At 40.3% G+C, this 17,881-nt stretch overlaps 1 protein-coding gene across 1 annotated transcript in view; it reads right to left on the bottom strand.

Annotated features, from left to right (window-relative positions):
* Positions 1–17,881, bottom strand: part of SPEF2 (sperm flagellar 2) — a 202,695-nt gene that overhangs the window by 103,185 nt on the left and 81,629 nt on the right. The window contains exons 11-16 of the mRNA XM_075540928.1: positions 15,450–15,669; positions 13,717–13,871; positions 11,451–11,511; positions 9,998–10,059; positions 7,786–7,892; positions 1,733–1,989 (exon numbers count right to left, since the gene is read on the bottom strand). Coding sequence (XP_075397043.1) covers positions 1,733–1,989; positions 7,786–7,892; positions 9,998–10,059; positions 11,451–11,511; positions 13,717–13,871; positions 15,450–15,669 — 862 coding nt within the window. The remainder of the gene's footprint in view (positions 1–1,732; positions 1,990–7,785; positions 7,893–9,997; positions 10,060–11,450; positions 11,512–13,716; positions 13,872–15,449; positions 15,670–17,881) is intronic.

The raw sequence follows: 17,881 nt of genomic DNA, 5'->3' as shown, positions 1-17,881 counted from the left end.
AGAACTGAGAGAACTCAAAGTGGACTGAATTCGAGTTCCCAAAATATGCTCACCAATTTATTTCCTTCTATCTTTGAATCATGCTACAATATGCTTTTTACAGAGAACCAGGAGGAAAGGAAACCTTTTTCTGAGGCCCTTTACAAGTTACAACAACTATTTTTTAGGAAATATCTCACTCACAGTTTATACTGACTTATTGCATCTCTCTTCATGTCAGATTCATCTTAATATACAAGGCCCTGATCTGCTACCAGATGGCTCCTCAGTCAGTCCTAAAGCTATAGCCTGAGAAAGAACGAGAGATTAGAAGAAGCAGCAGCAGAACCATCATCAATGTCAGCCTGGGTGCTACTTCCTTGTTTGGAGAGGAATAAAGCTCCTCCTTTTTGATGTGACAGACAAAGCCAGCTTAATTGACTAGGTAAGTAGTGGAGAGGGATGGTGTCCTTTTATTTAATTAAACAATGAAAGAAAGATCTCAATGCTACACAGAGTCAAAATCAGAATGAGTCTGCTGCTAGCCAACTCAAGTACTCATGCATTACATCTCCATCTATAAGTAAAGGTATTCAACAAGATGTCCCTGTAGGTCTCTCTTGGCTCTTCGTGTCATTGGATTACAAGTAGCAGTAATAACAGAACTAGAAGCAGCAATAATAAAAGAATGCTACTTATTAAAATACAGTTGATATATTTTTCTGTTTGCTGGGATAGTTTATATTTTAGAGATAAAAATTATGAATCTTATATAAATGTAAAATGAACACACATCAAAGAAACTGCTTAACTTTAACAATGAGGAACGAGTAAGATGTTACAACCAGACACATTTGCAAGCAATAAGGGATGCTGAAGTGAGTCTGTTGACCAATTCAAGACATATCTATGGAGGCCAATAGAAGTTGTGTTGTTAGAAAACCAACATTGCGTCAGTTCCAACTCAGTGCACTGTGTACAACAGAAACACAGCCCAGACTTGTGACATGATCACCATCCATTGTCTCAGCCATTTTGTAAACCCATCTCAACACTGACTAGATACCCATAAAGACCACCTCCATGCATTCAAGTCTGTTTCAGGGGAATGACCAAGCTAATGGAAGGATCAGAGAGAGGTGTGCAGTTGGCATTGAATTCTATGCTAATTTATGTTTGGTCTAGAGTGCTGAATGCTGTCATTCAAAACAGCACAGATGGGGCCAGGGAGGCTGGCAGAACCTCTGAACTGTTGCCCTGAAATAATTTTTAAGCCTTAACACAAAAATATCTACTGAAGTCTTCTTTAAACCAAACAACAGTGTGGCTGAACTAATGACGTCTGCATTGAGCCTGGTGCTCTTTTAAGGTCTTGCCATATGGGATCCAAGTGACAACAGCATCGGAAAGGGTAAGCTAGGAAACACACATGGCAGGGAGTTCACACAACTCAGAAAAGGACAGCGAGAAAGGTGTAGAACACCAAGGCTGGACTCGATGTTAGGGAACTGGGAGTGTAGACACTGTTGACTTGGTGGAGGTTTTGCTGTGTGTCGTGTCACCAGCAAAAGAACGACTACCACCACAACACACATAAAACAGGATAGAGCTTAGTTCAGAGTGATAATTTCTTGAAAGTTGAAATGGGATTCTTCGTTCTTGACTTAAGGGAATCAATCAATCAAAGAGCAAATACAGTGTTCAACTGTGTCTAAAAGTATAGAAAACAAGCTTGCAAATAGTGTGCGCTTACCCATGGTGTCATTGATGCGCTTCAGTGTGGAAGTGTCTGAGATGTCTAACAAGATGGCAAAATCAAGTGCAGAAGGGATGACTGGCACTTCTTTGGAAACTGTTGGGTCAACAACCAAGGTGGATATTTGTGCTCTCTTTGCATCCAGTTCTAACTGTTCCTTGTTATATCCTGTGAGAGCTTCCTCGAGGAGCTTGGCTTGGTTAAACGTCATTGGAAAACCATCGAGAAGCCAACCTTGATCTACAGGAACCTGACTAAATTGAAAAAGAACAAACCATTAGGATGTTATAGACAGAAGTACTTTGAACATCACAATAGAATGAATCTTCTTGTGTCTCTCAACTCCAGAGCGGTAATCTAGTGCACACATTTTATTACTTCCCACCTCAATGGTTGCGTTCACTCACATAGTACAGTCAGTCCCTTGTTTAAATCCTTTGGTGGATCCTTGTTGTTCACCAACTCTATTCCAGAAACTTTCACCTAGTATTGAGATGAGCTGGCCACAACTTAATTTTCTCTAACTTTCAACCTCACAATTTTGAACCTGTGGCTTCAGACAAACTGATCTTCCCATTGTTGTTTGAGCATGAATGGCACTTTCTAGTTTTTGCTCATAAACTTTTCCACCATTGAACCTCAGTTCCTTAATATGTACAATGGGATAACACAACGTCCCTCATCCAGTAGTTGTGAGCATAAACTGAGATGCCGCATTTTAAAAACCCAGCAGTGATTAGCAGGACATGACAGATACTCAAACTGCAGGCCTAGAAAGTTTTCCTGCCTTGCCCCACCCAGGATGGAGTATTAGCAACCTGATCTGGACTCCTCTGAACTCTCATTCACTTAATATATGATTTGTAATTGTTTTATATCTCCATTTACAAAACTTTAAACGAATTTTATCTCAGTTAGGTTGTCAGTTGTTGTGTTGTAGTCGATTAACCTGGCCCTTTCAGCCGTTATTCCTTATGTGATGGATTAAAATCTGGACACATGCTTTGGTTATCCTAGCATCTTGGAGGGAGCGCTCTGCTACATTATAGGACAGGATTAAGTCCTGACTTTACTAGAGGGTGTTGTATCCTTAGTTTCCTTGGGGGCATGGCAGGCAAAATGACAAAACCCACACCTCCATCAAAGCCACTCTTCTGAGAACCAGAGCCCAAAGCCCCAGCCAGGAGAAAGGCACGCTGAGGTTTGTCTGCAATAGAAGAGGCTGAAACCAGAGAGTGCGGCATGGAGACTAAGGGTGTGCAACAGAAGAGCCAGTGTGAGACCAGAGGCCGAGGCGACCACGCCATGAGACAGAAGAGCGGAGCAGTGCTGAAACTATGGGACTGTGAGACACAGCAACATGCCGGCGTCCTGGCGCAGAGGCAGAGGTCAAGGGACCACATGACTGAGATACTGAGGACCAGGGGGAGACTTGGCTGCTGACTCTGGAGAGGTGATGCTGTGAACCATTGACTGTGTCCTGGCTGTTTACCGATCCTGACTTTTGGTAGTTTTTTAACTTCCCTAGGAAATGCTGTGAGTTTTGTCTGCAAGTTCCGTGTGGCCATTGAAATAGATGACTGAACCTAGCATTGACACTGACTGCTGTGGGTAACACGATTAGTGTTAGAATAAGCAAAGAAGGATGGAGGCATGTCTGGCCCCTGCCTGCTGACAAGGTGGAAGTCAGAGGAGGTCATATATGGCGACCTTTATGACATATTTTACTGCAGTTACTTTCTGGATTATTTCTTGCCCTTTATATTGGAAATTTGATTATTATATATTGTGGTTAGTTTCTTTTGGGATTTATCTTGTTTGGGGTTCTTTCAGCTTTTTGAATAGTTATTTTCTCTTTCAGGATCTGAGTTTATGATGTTTCATGCTGTCAGTGTTTTTCAGAAGCTCTTTAGAATTTTTTTCCTTGTGTGCGTTGCTCCTTCCTTAGCTTGGGATCCAGGGACTTGTTGCCATCCACCTGTCCTCACAATGCTGCCATTGTCAGATGCTATCAAGCTGGCTGTGACGCACAGCAGAGCCTCTGAGCAACAGAACTAACCTCCACCTGGTCCCGCTCCATCCTCAAAATTGTTCTCATGTTTGAGTCCACTGCTCCAGCCACTGTGTCAATCCATCTTGTCAAGGATTGTCCCTTTTTTCATTGCCCCTCTTCCTTACCAAGCACGATGTCCTTCTCTAAGGATTGCTCTCTCCCGATCACAGTTCCAAAGTATGTGAGATGAAATCTCACCCTCTTTGCTTCTAAGGAGCATTCTGGCTGTACTTCTCCAATGCAGATTTGTGTGTTCTTTTGGCAGTTCCTGGTGCTTTCAGGTATCTTTGATTCTTCTTCAGCCTTCCTATTCAATGTCCATGTTTCACAAGCATATGAAGCAACGGAGAATACCATGGGTTGGGTTAGGCACGCCTTTGTCCTCAAAGTAAGCCCTTGCTTTTCAACACCTTAAAGAGGTATTCCGCGCCCAATTTATCTAATGCAATGTGTCTTTTTATCTCTTGAAACTGCTTCCATGAGCACTGATGGTGGCTCCCAGCAAGATAAAATCCTTGACATCTTCAATCTCTTATTTTGGTCCAGTTTTGAGGATTTTTGTATTTTTTACATTGTGTTGTAAATCATACTGAAGGCAACAATCCTTTTGCTTCATTGGCAAGTGCTTCAGGTCCCGCCTCACTTTCAGCAAGTAAGGTTATGTTATCTATATATCACAGCTAGTTAATAAGCCTTCCTCCAACTTGATGGTGCATTCTTCTTCATGTAATCTAGCTTCTCTGATTATTTGGTCAACAGGCAGACTGAATAAATATAGTGAGAGGATACAACCCTGACACACATCTTGTTTGATTTTTAACCATGTGGCATTCATTTGTTCTGTTTATACAACTGCCTCTTGATCTATGTATAGGTTCCCAATGAGTTCAATTAAATATCTCAGAATTCCCACTCTTCTCAAGGCAATCTGTGGTTTGGTATGATCCACACAGTTGAACATCTTTGCATGATCAATAAAATACAAATAAACATCTTTATGTTTTCCCTAGCCTTCTGTAAACTGGTTCTCACAGTTTAAATTCTAATACAATTCCATGCTCTAGTCTTGGATTTTATTATTTACAGTTCTTGGATAACATAGGCTCCTGTCCTTTTACCATGTAGACTTAGATTACACCTTACTTAGATGGCTGTTTTTGTTTTTATAATTATTTTTTAAGACAAGTCTTTAGCATCCTAAACAGTAGCCCTCCCTCAATGCAAGAACACTTTTTCTAGCAACCTGGCATTCTGTGATGCTCACCCTCCTGGCACGATCACTGAAACAAAATGGGTGCACAAGAAAATGTGGTGAAGAAAGCTGATGTCTGGCTATCATAAGATATAGTGTCTGGGCCTTAAAGGCTTGAAGTTAAACAAGTGGCCATCAAGCAGATAAGCAATAAGCCCACATGGAAGAAGCACACCAACCTGTGTGATCATGAGGTATTGAAGGAATCAAGCAACAGGCATCAGAAGACTCAAAACAAACTAACAAACAACTAAACTAACAAACATATTATTGAGAACAAGGTGGGTTGGAACAGAGACCCTAAACATGGGACATCCCCTCACAAAAGGGTCACAAGGAAGGGATGCGTCTACCAGGGAGCAGTATCACTCAGATGAAACACACAATATTCCTCTGGTTCCTTGAGGTTTTCTTATCCCCCACTATCATGACCCCAGTCCTGCCTTTCCATTCTGGCTACACAGAATATGTATACTGGGATGGATAAGAGCTCATGACAGGAGGGTAGGGGGTAGGTGGGAAGAGGAGAGGAGGGAGAATTGATCACAATGATGGACACTTATCCCCCCTCCCCCTCCATGGGGGAGGAACAACAGAAAGCATGGGGGAATGGAGACAATAAATTTTGGAACACAGAAACCATGGGGGAAGGGAGACTATGGTAGGTGTAAGATATGAAAGTAATAATTTATAATTTATCAAGGGGTCACAAGGATGGGTGCGGGGAGGGAGGGAAAAAGAGGAGCTGATACCATGGGCTGAAACAGAAAGTAAATGTTTGTAAAATAATGATGGCAACATATGTACAAATATGCTTGATGCAATTGATGTATGGATTATTATAAGAGCTGTAAGAATCCCCAATAAAATTATCTTTAAAAAAGATCTAGACGCTATTCTTTCTGATACACAGACACTATCTGATTTTTTCACCACACATTGCTGTAGTGCCTATATCTTCAGAGATCCTCCATGTCAGACTCATTTATTTATTGTCATTAATTTAGGCTCTATGGCTTCCTTAGGTATCTCTTTGTCCACATCACTTTGGTTCCATATTGCAAGGGGGAGTTGAGATTTTTTTCCCTCCTTAGAAAGCAGGAAGGGAAGGATTACAAAATAACATATTGATTAAAAAACTGTTTTATTGGCATATAATGCACCAACCATACAATTCAATAGTTCAAACATTCTAAGAGTGTTGTACAATTATCGTCACAATAAATTTTGGGGGGACACTTTGTTCTAAAATTGGATCAGTGGATTTTTTCAGATGCAGTTAGGTTAACTTTAAACATTCATCCATCTGATCTCTCTTTTCATCTATTTTCAATTTGTTCTAGTTTTTAATATTTTTTGCTTTCATTTTGATTCATATTTGCTGCAGTTGTTGGTTTTTTTAAAAAGTGTTTTTCTGTATAGGAAACCCAGGAAGAGTAAATCAGTGGAGACGCTAACTGGATCAATGGTTCCTTAGGGGTATGGCAGGGGAAGATGGAGGAAATGGGGAGGTAGTCATTATTCCCTTTATCCTCTGTTTCCCAGTCATATTTGCATAGCAATTCCCTGACTCTGCTACTGCTGCTGTTCTTTTTTAAAAAAATCATTTTATTGGGGACTCATATGACTCTTATCACATCCATACATCCAGCATGTCAAGCACTTTTGTATATTTGTTGCCATCCTTTTCAAAACATTTTCTTACTATTTGAGCCCTTGGTATTAGCTCCTCATTTTCCCCCTCCCTTCTTCCCTCCTTTCTTTCCCCTCCTTCCCTCCCTCCCTCATGGACCCTTGATAATTTATAAATTATTATTATTTTCTAAGTCTTGCTCTGTCCAATGTCTTCCTTTACGCCCTTATCTGTTGTCCAGCCTCCTGGGAGGGGTTATAGGTAGGTCCTTGTGGTCGAATCCATCTTCTCCCCACACCTTCCTCTTCCCCTTCTGGTCTGGCTACTCTCAATATTGGTCCCAAGGAGTTTATCTGCCCCGTATTCCCTGTGTTTCCAGCTCTTATCTGTACCCATGTACATGCTCTAGTCTAGCCAGACTTTTAAGGTACAATTAGGGCCATGACAGTGGGGGTGGGAAAGCATCAAAGAACCAAAGGAAAGATGTTGATTTCATTGGTGCTATACTGTATCCTGACTGGCCTGTCTTCTCCCAGAGACCCTTCTATAAGAGAATGTCCAACTGCCTATAGGTTGGCTTTGGGCCTCCACTCGGCACACCCCGCTTCCTCACCCCCCAATCACATTGGCATGATCTTTTGTTCTGGGTCCTTGATAGCTGACACCTGATCCCATTGACACCTCATGATCACACAGGCTGGTGAAGCTACTCCTGCTTCTTATTGTCTTCCTGCCCAGCTGTGTAAGTTTAGCTTTGATCCTCACTTCCTGAAACACAAAGACCCATGGCTTGTGCTCACACACTTAGGGCCACTCATCTATAACATGTCCCTTTATCCATGATCTGCTTTCTTCTTGAGCTCCCAATAGTGACCAGAACCTGACCATCTGCGTAGAGCATGTCAAAGTTGGTAAAGGTTGGCAGATAAATGTAAACATACAAATATATACAAAATATACCTTTACCTTGTTATATGTTTTCTTATGTAATTGAGTAGTATTCATTAGTTACTAAAAATGAACAATAGTTACATATTCATCTTTATATACCTGTGTGATAAATAATATACTAGACATTCCCCCCTCCCCCAAAAGAAAAATGCAATACATACTTAATAGCATTGACCATGATGCTAACTAGCAACATATCAGGAATGCTCATTCCCCTTTTCAGCAACTGTTCTGATTTTTCACCAAGCTGAGCACGCACAGAGAGCAGCTGTGAAAAGAAACAATTATTGATATAATGCATTGTGCTGGATAAAGTCATAGGTCAATCTGACTAGGCTATGATTCTTGGTGATTTAGCAGATATTATATATTATTATCTCATTTGTGGTCTGATGTGAGCAGCCTGCTGTCTGACCTGTGGATGTTGGGTTGATTATGAGAAGCCTCCAACCTAGCGCTGGCATACAGTTTTGAGTTTTGCTGTGCTTATATGAGCCATTTCCTTGACATAAATCTCTTTGTATTTAATTTTATATAACCTTCACTGTTTTACTCCTTTCGAGATCCCAGCATTTGGTCCCAAGAACAGTCTTAGAGGAACAAAATCTTAAGGACGAATTTTTAAGAATTGGTTTCAAGTCAGGCTAGTCTTTAAAATATGACAACTCTTATCTCAATTTGGAATAAAACGCATTGCTAACACATGAAATGAGATGATAAAAATACACAAAATATCATCACCATTGAGTCAAATATTTGTGAGAGACAAAGCTTTGGGTGATCGCATACTTGGTATTTCAAACAATAATTTAGCGAGAGTGAGAAGGCTAAGGAAGCTAGTCGGCTGGCTCTACATTTGTTAGACAAAGTGGGCGGCGAAAGGGATGGGCTTGACACCTCAGCTCTACGAGAAAGAATGTGACTGTTAGGTTTCTTCCTCGCATTGTGATGGATAGAGTTGAACCCACTTATTCCACTACACCAGGAAAACCAAGCCCATTCCCATCATATTGTGTCAGATCCATAGCCACCTTATAGGAAAGAGTGGAGCCATTCCCTGTGGCCTCCACATGTGCGAATCTTTATGTAAACCGACTGCCACACCTTCCTCCTGTGAAGAAGCTGGGGGTTCAAAAGCTGACTTTTGGGGTTGCAGCTGAGCATTTAACAACTGCAGCACAGGGGCCTGGTTTTATTCCATTATTGATTACAAACTGTAATATTTAGATGGGTCTTATGAGTTTGGGGCACTATACAGGTTAGTTGTATCATTTTAGGTGAACATATAATTGTCTAATTGTCTTTATTTAGAGATTATTTATGGTTTAAGGAAATGTGTACTGGTGTCAAGGGGTGGACTGTGATGATTTCATATCTGTCTCCTTTGATGAGAATGGAAAGTCCATAAGGACAAGGAACTCTGGCTTTCTGTTTAAGATCCATCCCTAGAGTATGAAGCAGACTTTAATTGACTATGGAACAAATAGGGATTCCTCCCCTTGGAGGGAGAGTCTAACTCAATAAATATAATATAAAAATATACTTAGCGTTTCTGTTATTTCCTTCTCCCTCCACCATGCATATGTTTTTAAACGTTTGCCTCTAATAAGCATTTTGAAATCTAAAATAGTATTGAATGTTTCCCATGATGAAATAGATAATAAAAGTAGCCAAGTGTAATAAATGAACTAAATGCCATTCTACCTGTTTAATCACATCATTCTATTTGAAGACTCAAAAATATTTAAATACACATAGTAACAGTAAAGTAACAGGGAGCCAAGGAGTATGCATCTATTCCAGGATTGAATTTAAAATCTGGGATCACTTCTAGGAAGAAAATATTAAAGGTAAAAGTGTGTGGAAGAAAATAAAAATCCTAAGTCAAGTGGTGAAGACAAACATAAAAGTCCCTAGGTGGAGCAAATAGTGAAGGTGCTTAGCAACGAACCCCAAAGTTAGAGGTTTGGATCCCTACAGAGGTGCCCTGAGAGAAAGGCCCAAGACTTTGTTTACGAAAGATAAGTCATTGGGAATTCCTGGAGCACAGTTTTACTTTGAACACATGATGCCGTCAGTGAAAAGTGAGGTGATGGATCTGGTCTAAACAAAAACATGAAGAAAATCTAGCTGAGTCCAAACATGAAAGAATTACACATGGAAAAACAGAATAGCAATTTCTACCACTTTGTAAAATGTAAAGAATATTAAGTGAGTTTAGATTTGGGAGCTATTTAGCTAGTATTTTCACATCAAAATTTCTTTAAAACCCAAAAGGTATACATTGTATTTTATTCCATTTGAAGTTACAAAACATGATGGATTACAATGCATTTAAAATAGGAATGGCCTGCATCACGTTACAGTGCTTACCTCAGGGAGACTATCACTGATCTGGGCCTTGTTAGCTTCAGGGTTTTCATTAGTCTCAGGGTCTAGGGATTAATAAGAACAAAGCAATAAGGACAAAGTTTCGGGATTTGCAACCAACCTGTAGGCCAATATTTGAGCTTGTTGGGTTTTAGACAGATGGGTCACTGGATCTGGACTTGACTGCTACACTGATTCAGAGGAGGAGAGTAATAAAATCATCACCTTCTGCCTTGACCTTTATGCTACGTTGGCCTTGCGAGGGTTGGCATTTGCTAAATGCTTGCTTCTGATGTAGAACTAGCTTAACACGTTTGCATACTTCTTTGGGAGTGGCGGGGGGGGGGAGGTCAAATTTCTAAAAACTATTATTAGAAATGCAACTGATGACACATGCTTTTCTGGGTTATCACATTATAGATGGATAGAATATTCCAAAGCAGACAATCCTAGAAGTCACAGGGGTTTTTAAGTGAAATCCTTTTCGAAAACGAGATTTTAGAGTTTGTAATTATTTAGGTTTCAAATCCACTGCCATCAGGTAACATTCTGCCTCGGAGCAGTCCTGCAGGACAGGGTAAAGCTGCACCCGTGGCTTTCCAAGACTAAAATCTTGATACGAGTAGGAAGCCTTGTCTTTCCCTCATAATTAAATGGAGGCAACACAATTTACGCCATATGGGCACTTTAATTGGTTTAGAGGAAATAATGAAAAGTTTTGTCTCATGGAACTCATAACTAGAAGGGGGCCTGAAAAATCCCTGTATGAGCTTGCAAAGCTGATAAGAAACAAGCTCCCTGGTCGAGTTGCGAGCTCACATGGCTTATGTGCATGTTCTAACAGTGATGAGAATTAGGATGTCACGGGAAGATCTGAGTGTGTGCTAGAATACAAGGAAGCAATTTAATATGGGGACACCTTCACTATCACAAGTAGAAAAGGTATTTCAGACTTATCACCGTTTTTCTTTAAGGAGATGAGATTTTTGTTAGCTTAGGAAAGCACTTCTTTTTCCTATTTGCATTGCTCAAAGTTGGAATAAACTTACTTCTTCAAACGTACTGTTCTAGTGGGTTGGAGAAAAAGAGACAGCCCACTTCCCCCTGCCCCAGGATCCCTCAATGCATACATTCACATAGACTTGAATAGTGATAATAAGAAAATGCTACCTCCCAGTAAAGTCAGGAACTGTGAAGGTGACTTACTCTGTTTTCATGACAACAAAACCTAGGCAGTTTCTTGAAGCTGGAGGGTGGAAAGGTTCTGTTGCTGTTACTCCGCAGCTACAGAAAAGGGTCAGGGACCTTTGAGCTCATCTTGCTTCTCCGCCGAAGGGTCATGCAGAGAACTGCACAACACTCCTGCACACCGTGCTCGTGTGCACACACTCTGTCGGTGTCGCTACAGTGCATGATGGGAGGGGTACTTTCGTATCATCTGTAAGTATAGCTTTACCTTTAATTTCTGATCCTGCTTCGCTTGAAAACTGACTATCCAAAGTGGGATTTTGTTGATCCTTTGAAGAAGAAAACACACAACACACAAAGGAACAGATTTTTAACACTGTTATATTTTAACATTTCTAATTTTATTTCTGGAAAAAAGGGGCTTGAGGAAAATCCACTATTATATCTAACCTATGAATTGATACAGATGACTGGTGTTTCAGTCCTAAATTATACTTTTCAGAAAGACACAAATTGAACCATAGCTTCACATATACAAGTACCAGTAACCCACAGAGTAATCTTTCAAATGGCCTTCAATTATATGTAAAATATAACAGCCATCATTTTTGTTATACAATGATGCTTAAAGTTTATGAAATAACATAAACTTAGAAATAACCAGCCCATCAACACCAAGCAGAAGGGTCATTCACAGTCACAGAGGAATAAGTCAACAACCACAGGTCGTATCTGTGGCTAGACTTGAAGAAGTACTACTCACATGAGGAAGATGATTTTACCCACTTATTCCCATAATTTATACTTAAAAAGTACTTATGTTATGGCACACATAACTAACATGCTAAGTTATTCAATGGCAAAGGGAATATGGTATGTATTTAGATGACTACATTAAAAACATGGAGCATCCTCTTCCAATCACAGCACACTAAGGTACAGCTGACCCATAACATGGTAGTTTTCATTGCCTCGTAATCATAAGAAACATTGATTCATTTGAACTCTGGTAATGGAAAGAATATTGAAAATAACCTAGACTGGCGCTCTCTCTCTCTCTCTCTCTCTCTCTCTCTCTCTCTCTCTCTCTCTTTTTCTCTCTCTCTCTATTACTCCCTGGGAGACATTTCAGAAGACAAGCCACATGGGGAAAAAAAGAGAAAATAACCTAGACTGCTATAAAGGACCAGTATAACTGTCTGGGAAGAAGTGTGGCCAGAATGCTCTTTAGAAGAAAGGATGGCAAGACATCTTACATGTATACTTTGGACATGTCGTCAGGAGAGACCAGACTCTGAGGAAGGGCATCCTGCGTGGTAAAGTAGAGGGTCAGCAGAAATCGAGGAAGGCCCTCTAGGGGATGGTCTAACATCCTGGCTGCAGCAATAGGCTCAGTCACAGGAACAACTGTGAGGATGTGTGAGGACCATGCAATGTTTCATTCTGTTGTGCATAGGGTTGCTATGGGCCGGAGCTAATTCAACCGCGCCTAACAACAACAACAACCACAGCCTAGCTACCAACATATGCTATAAATAGAGCAAACCAAGTCATATTTACAGTCTTTATTACCTCTCTGTAAAATGTGGTACCTGGCTCACATCAATGATTCTCAAGGTGGTGGCACAGTACACTCTAGAGCAGTGGTTCACAACCTGTGGTCGTGACCCCTTTGGGAGTCAAATGACCCTTCCATAGGGGTCACCTATGATCATCAGAAAACACATATTTCTGATGGTCTTATCCATCGCTAGGAAGGTCCGCCCACATGCAGATACACCCACATACAAGTACTTGGTATGAAGACTGTTACCCAGGCTACGCCATGCTTCAAGACAAAATTTCATTTCTTTACAATTAGAAATGAATATTTCACAATATAGAATTACATATTGGTTTTGTGATTAATCACTATGCTTTAATTATGTTTAATTTGTAACAATGAAAATAAAGCCTGCATATCAGATATTGACATTATGATTCATAACAGTAGCCAAACTACACTGATGAAGTGGCAACGAAAATCATGTTATGGTTAGGCGTCAGCACCACATGAGGATCTGTGTGAAAGGGGCGTGGCATGAGGAAGGTGGAGAACCGCTGCTCTAGAGTCTTCATGCAATAATATAACAAAATATATTACGGGACTGTGTTAAGCAAATAATTGAACAGCGACCTAAAGGAAAAGCAAAGCTCAACATATTGGGAGCCCTTAGCTGAGGGGTGGTACCGTGAGCCTGCAAGCCATGGAACCCGAGTGGATGCTCTCCTCTGCTTCCCTTCCTTTCCCCTTTAGCACCTGCTTCTCCAGCCGCTCCCAAGGCCAGCAGTTGTCCTCCTCTACCCATTAGGGACTCTGAGGCTGCTAACTGTGATCCTTGAGCGGCTTCTTGTCCCACGAAACCTCAAATATTTATTCCTGTCACTTTATAGAAAATGTTTGCCAACCCTTGGTGTTGTAGTCGCCTAGATTCCTCTTGCCCTCAAAGGGCCACTGTGCCAGATGCAGGAATGCAACCTACAAGCCCACTTGCCTGGCTTGCTTTGTCATCAGCTTGCGAACCTGGACGATCCTTTTCCCCAGCTTCTGCCTTCACCGGGAGGGCCTCACTGGCCATTTCCTGATCATGGAAGGCTTGGATGGCTTCTTGGACAAGAGTGTCAATAGAAAATATCTGAATAGGGAAGTCTAAAATGTGAAAGTTAACTGTTATTTCATTTGGGAAATTGACAACATTATCCTATGTGCTGGGACCCTCCTCAAAGACTGTCTTTTGAGATACCCGGGATGGTCCTTTGTGTGAAGCTGCCTTTAAGTAGTGGTGAAATTCATGGAGCGCAGAAGTCATCGTTTTACAGTGTGGAACCCAGTCCCACGTTAGGGCATTCCCAGCCTTCTGCAGCCCTCGCCACTACCCGGCTCTAGAACATGCTCTTCACCCCAGAGGAGGCGCATGCGCTGCAAGCAGTGTGTTTCCACCTCACTCCCACCTGACCCTGCAACCACTAATCTGCTCTCAGTGTGCATTGGTTCGCTGATTGTGGGCACTTCACATGAATGGATGGAGTCATCGAAGCTGTGATGTCTGTATCTGGTTGGTTTCACCGAGTACAGTGTTCTCAAGGTCCTTCCATGATGTAGCTGAGGAATATCCACTGTATGGACGCATCGCATTGTCTATCCATTCATTAGCTGATGTAAATTTGGATTAGTGATTTGGGTTATTGTAAATGGTGCTGCTCTGAGCATATGAGTACATATTTCGTGTGTCTGTTTTTACCCTTTTGGGGGCATACATGAGGACTTTAAGGAGCCCATGGAAAAAATATGTGATGTTGCTATTTCATTTTTTCCCCACAGACTTTTGGGAGCCCCCTTGGGTATGTGGAATTGCTGGGCCAAATATATTTTACAGTCACCTAACTGTTTTCCGGTGACTGCGCCATTTAACACTCTCCCTGACACTGGATGAGGGTTCCAGTTTCTCCACATTCCTGCCAGTTCTTCCTACTTTCTGTTTGTGCGATGGTACATACCCTGCAGTGGTATCTCACTGCTGTTTTGCCAAACACTTTTCTTTAAAAAAGTGTTTGATTGTGCTTTCGGTGATGGTTTATCGAATGGATCGTGTTTTACATTCAACGCTTTACACATAGTGTGTTTGAACTCATCCCTAGGAATCCCTGAATGTACTAACACTTATCCCAACATCATGCCACTCATGACCCAACCACCCGCCTGCCTTGACATGGGTACAAGAACTTCTATCAGTGAAGACTTTGCTTCCCAATAGAAACAGTAATACTTGGGACTACTAAACCAAAGCTAAGGGAACAGATGGACACTGGTCATTTTACTTCTAGTGGAAAAAGGGGAAAGGCTCATTAAAGAGAGAGTGAGAAATTAGCAGATATGAATGTATTCAAACATTTAGTATTTTAAGTGGGTTACTGTTTGTGACAGATTATTAACTTCCCATTTTATTGCTAAGTAAAAATAACATGAGGAAATGTAAAGGCTTATTATGTCCCCTTATACTGTGTATCATCATTATATAGAGTGGGTATGTGACCAGGTGTGAAGGACTCTACACTCTCTGAAGTGTTTTGGGTTAGATAATAAATATTATCACCCTGTCATAACCTTTTTGATGACATAGAACTCTCAAAATAGCATCTTTTATCTATTTTTACATGGCTATTGGTAGCTATAGTCAGTGTAAATAAAACCCAATGAATGAAAAAGAAAGAAGTACAGAAATTCTACCTTTTTGTAGTGACTTTAGACTGGTAGTTTTCCCACTAAATGTTTTCCCCAGCAAGCACCCTTTAATAGTAAGTGAAGGCACTTCAGGTCGCGTGGGCTCCACTGGAGGCGGGAGGGTCTTCTCCAGGAGTCGGTGAAGCACATGGCCCAAAATGCTATTGTTGGAGGGGAGTGCATTATCAGCCATTTCTTCTGGCAAGGACCACTCTCCAACCAGGTTCTGCAGAAAGCACAAAACCACAACATCCTTAAAAACAAAATTCTGGCAAAAAAGTAAATTTGCATATTAAAGTTCAACTCCAATGAGTAAAAATTAAAATGTGCCAATACTTGCATATTGAATTACAGTTGTTCATTGATAATTTTCTAGAAATTACCCACTTCATGACTCATAATAAAATTATTTTTGCATAGTGAAGAATAGCAAGGATGAATGTTGTAATACAATAAGAAAGAATGCAACAGATTTTAACTCAACTTGAGATAATGTTTGACAATATTATGTACAAATATGTTACAATGTAGTTGGACTTATTACTGGATGATAAGAAATCATATTCTAAGAAAATGCAAGTGATTAAAATTAATGGGAACATTTGAAAAGATGAATAAGTGGAAATGAAAAAAGTGGCAATAATGCCACAGACATATTCAAGGAAAACTTAAAAACAATGCTGGGTTAATTGATACATTTTGATTACTTAATTAAAAAGAAGTTAAGATGCTATTTAAAGGTTTCTAGAGTATAGAAGTAGCTTTCCAGGTTATTTACTAAAACTAATATAACCACAATATCAAAAAGGTATAATAGGTAATTAAAAGAAATGGCATCTAAAAAGAAAACTACAGGTCAATCTCACATATAAATATTATTCTGCAAGTATCATTCACACATTCTTAATAAAATCAGCAAGATATTAACAGATAATGAAGGACCTGTTATTTTCCTAAGTGATAGTTTATTGAGTTTGTGGTGAAAGGTTTCCCAGTAAGTTAGGGTCACAAATGATCATTTCATTTAACACAGAGCCTGTCTGCATTCTCATTAATTATTTCTAATTGTTCCCTTTCTGGAACTCTAGCTCTGCCGCCCCCTTATTGTCTCAACTCGATTTTTGGTCTTTGAAAGCTCTTACATGTAATACTGTGCCATTCGGCTATGTCATGAAGCGTTGATCTCAAGCTAGGGTCAGTACTAGGTTTAGAGTGTTTCAGAGCTCTAGTCTCAGGCGCTTCTCTGTTTCCTCCTCTTCTAGTTTTGCCCCTCTCCTCCCCTCCCCTTTCTTTCTATTTTCTACCACCAATTATTGTGACCTTGGCCAGAACACGCAGAGATCGTAGCTAAGCCTAATGGACTCAGGGTAGATGAAGTTGTGGCTCTTGCACTTGGGTTTGACTCCTGGACTCTTACAACCCCTAGTTGTGATTTTGGTGGCTGCTTGAATGTTTTTATGGCTTAAAATGGTTTTGCACACTACATGATACCAATCTACTGAGTAGTCTCATAAGATTATGGTCCTAAAAATTTAAACCTGGAAGACTAGGTTTGGAAGTTATTTGGTTACATCTGAGTAGTATCCATAATTGTGTCTTCAGTAAACAGATTTGCCCACCTCCAGATATTCTTATTTGCACTTCTCTGTAACTATTTCTAATGCACCCTGATGGCTTAGTGGCTTACACGGTCAGTGGTTTGAGACCACCAACTGCCCTGGACAGATTTAAAATCTCAGAAACCCAAAGGGACAGTTCTACTCTGTCCTAGGTACACTCTGAGTTGGCATTGACTAGGTGGAAGTTTTTGCTTCTTGTTTTTTAATAAATACCTTTATTTGTTCTCACTTATGTATGCATCTGTACCTACTCATCTCTCAGTGGGCCTGTGCCCCTCTAGTTGTACTGTGTTCATTTTATCTACAATTGAAAGAACTTTTATTATTAGCCAAACAATCCAGTCTCAGCTTCATAAATCATGCTTTCTCTACCTTACTCCCTTTTCCTGGTAACCATTCATGTCTAATTGTAGCATATCCTGTTATTTGAACAAATTATCTGTAGTACATCCTGTTATTTGAATACATTTTCTGAAATGATTCTCACACAACTCTGTTGTCGATATTATTGCCATCTTCCCAATCTAAGTTTCTTATCTCTGGTCAGAATAAATAGTAATGGTAGAGCAAAGATTGACAGCCAGACTGTCAGATTCCAGAACCTGAGTCTGAAATGCATACACTGTAATACATTGAAATTCTTTTACCATGACTGAATCAAAGTTATTTCATGAATACAAGTATGGTTTAAGATTAGGACATATATTTCTATATCACATTAATAGGTAAATTTTTTAAGCATATGGGTATCTGACCAAGAAATAGCTGATAAAATTTCAAACTCAATCCCTATAAAATGCAAATAATATTAAAACTAAA

Source organism: Tenrec ecaudatus, chromosome 2, assembly GCF_050624435.1.
Source record: "Tenrec ecaudatus isolate mTenEca1 chromosome 2, mTenEca1.hap1, whole genome shotgun sequence".
Classification (NCBI taxonomy): domain Eukaryota; kingdom Metazoa; phylum Chordata; class Mammalia; order Afrosoricida; family Tenrecidae; genus Tenrec; species Tenrec ecaudatus.
The sequence above is the reverse complement of the archived record's forward strand: the minus strand, read 5'-3'. Positions and strand labels throughout refer to the sequence as shown.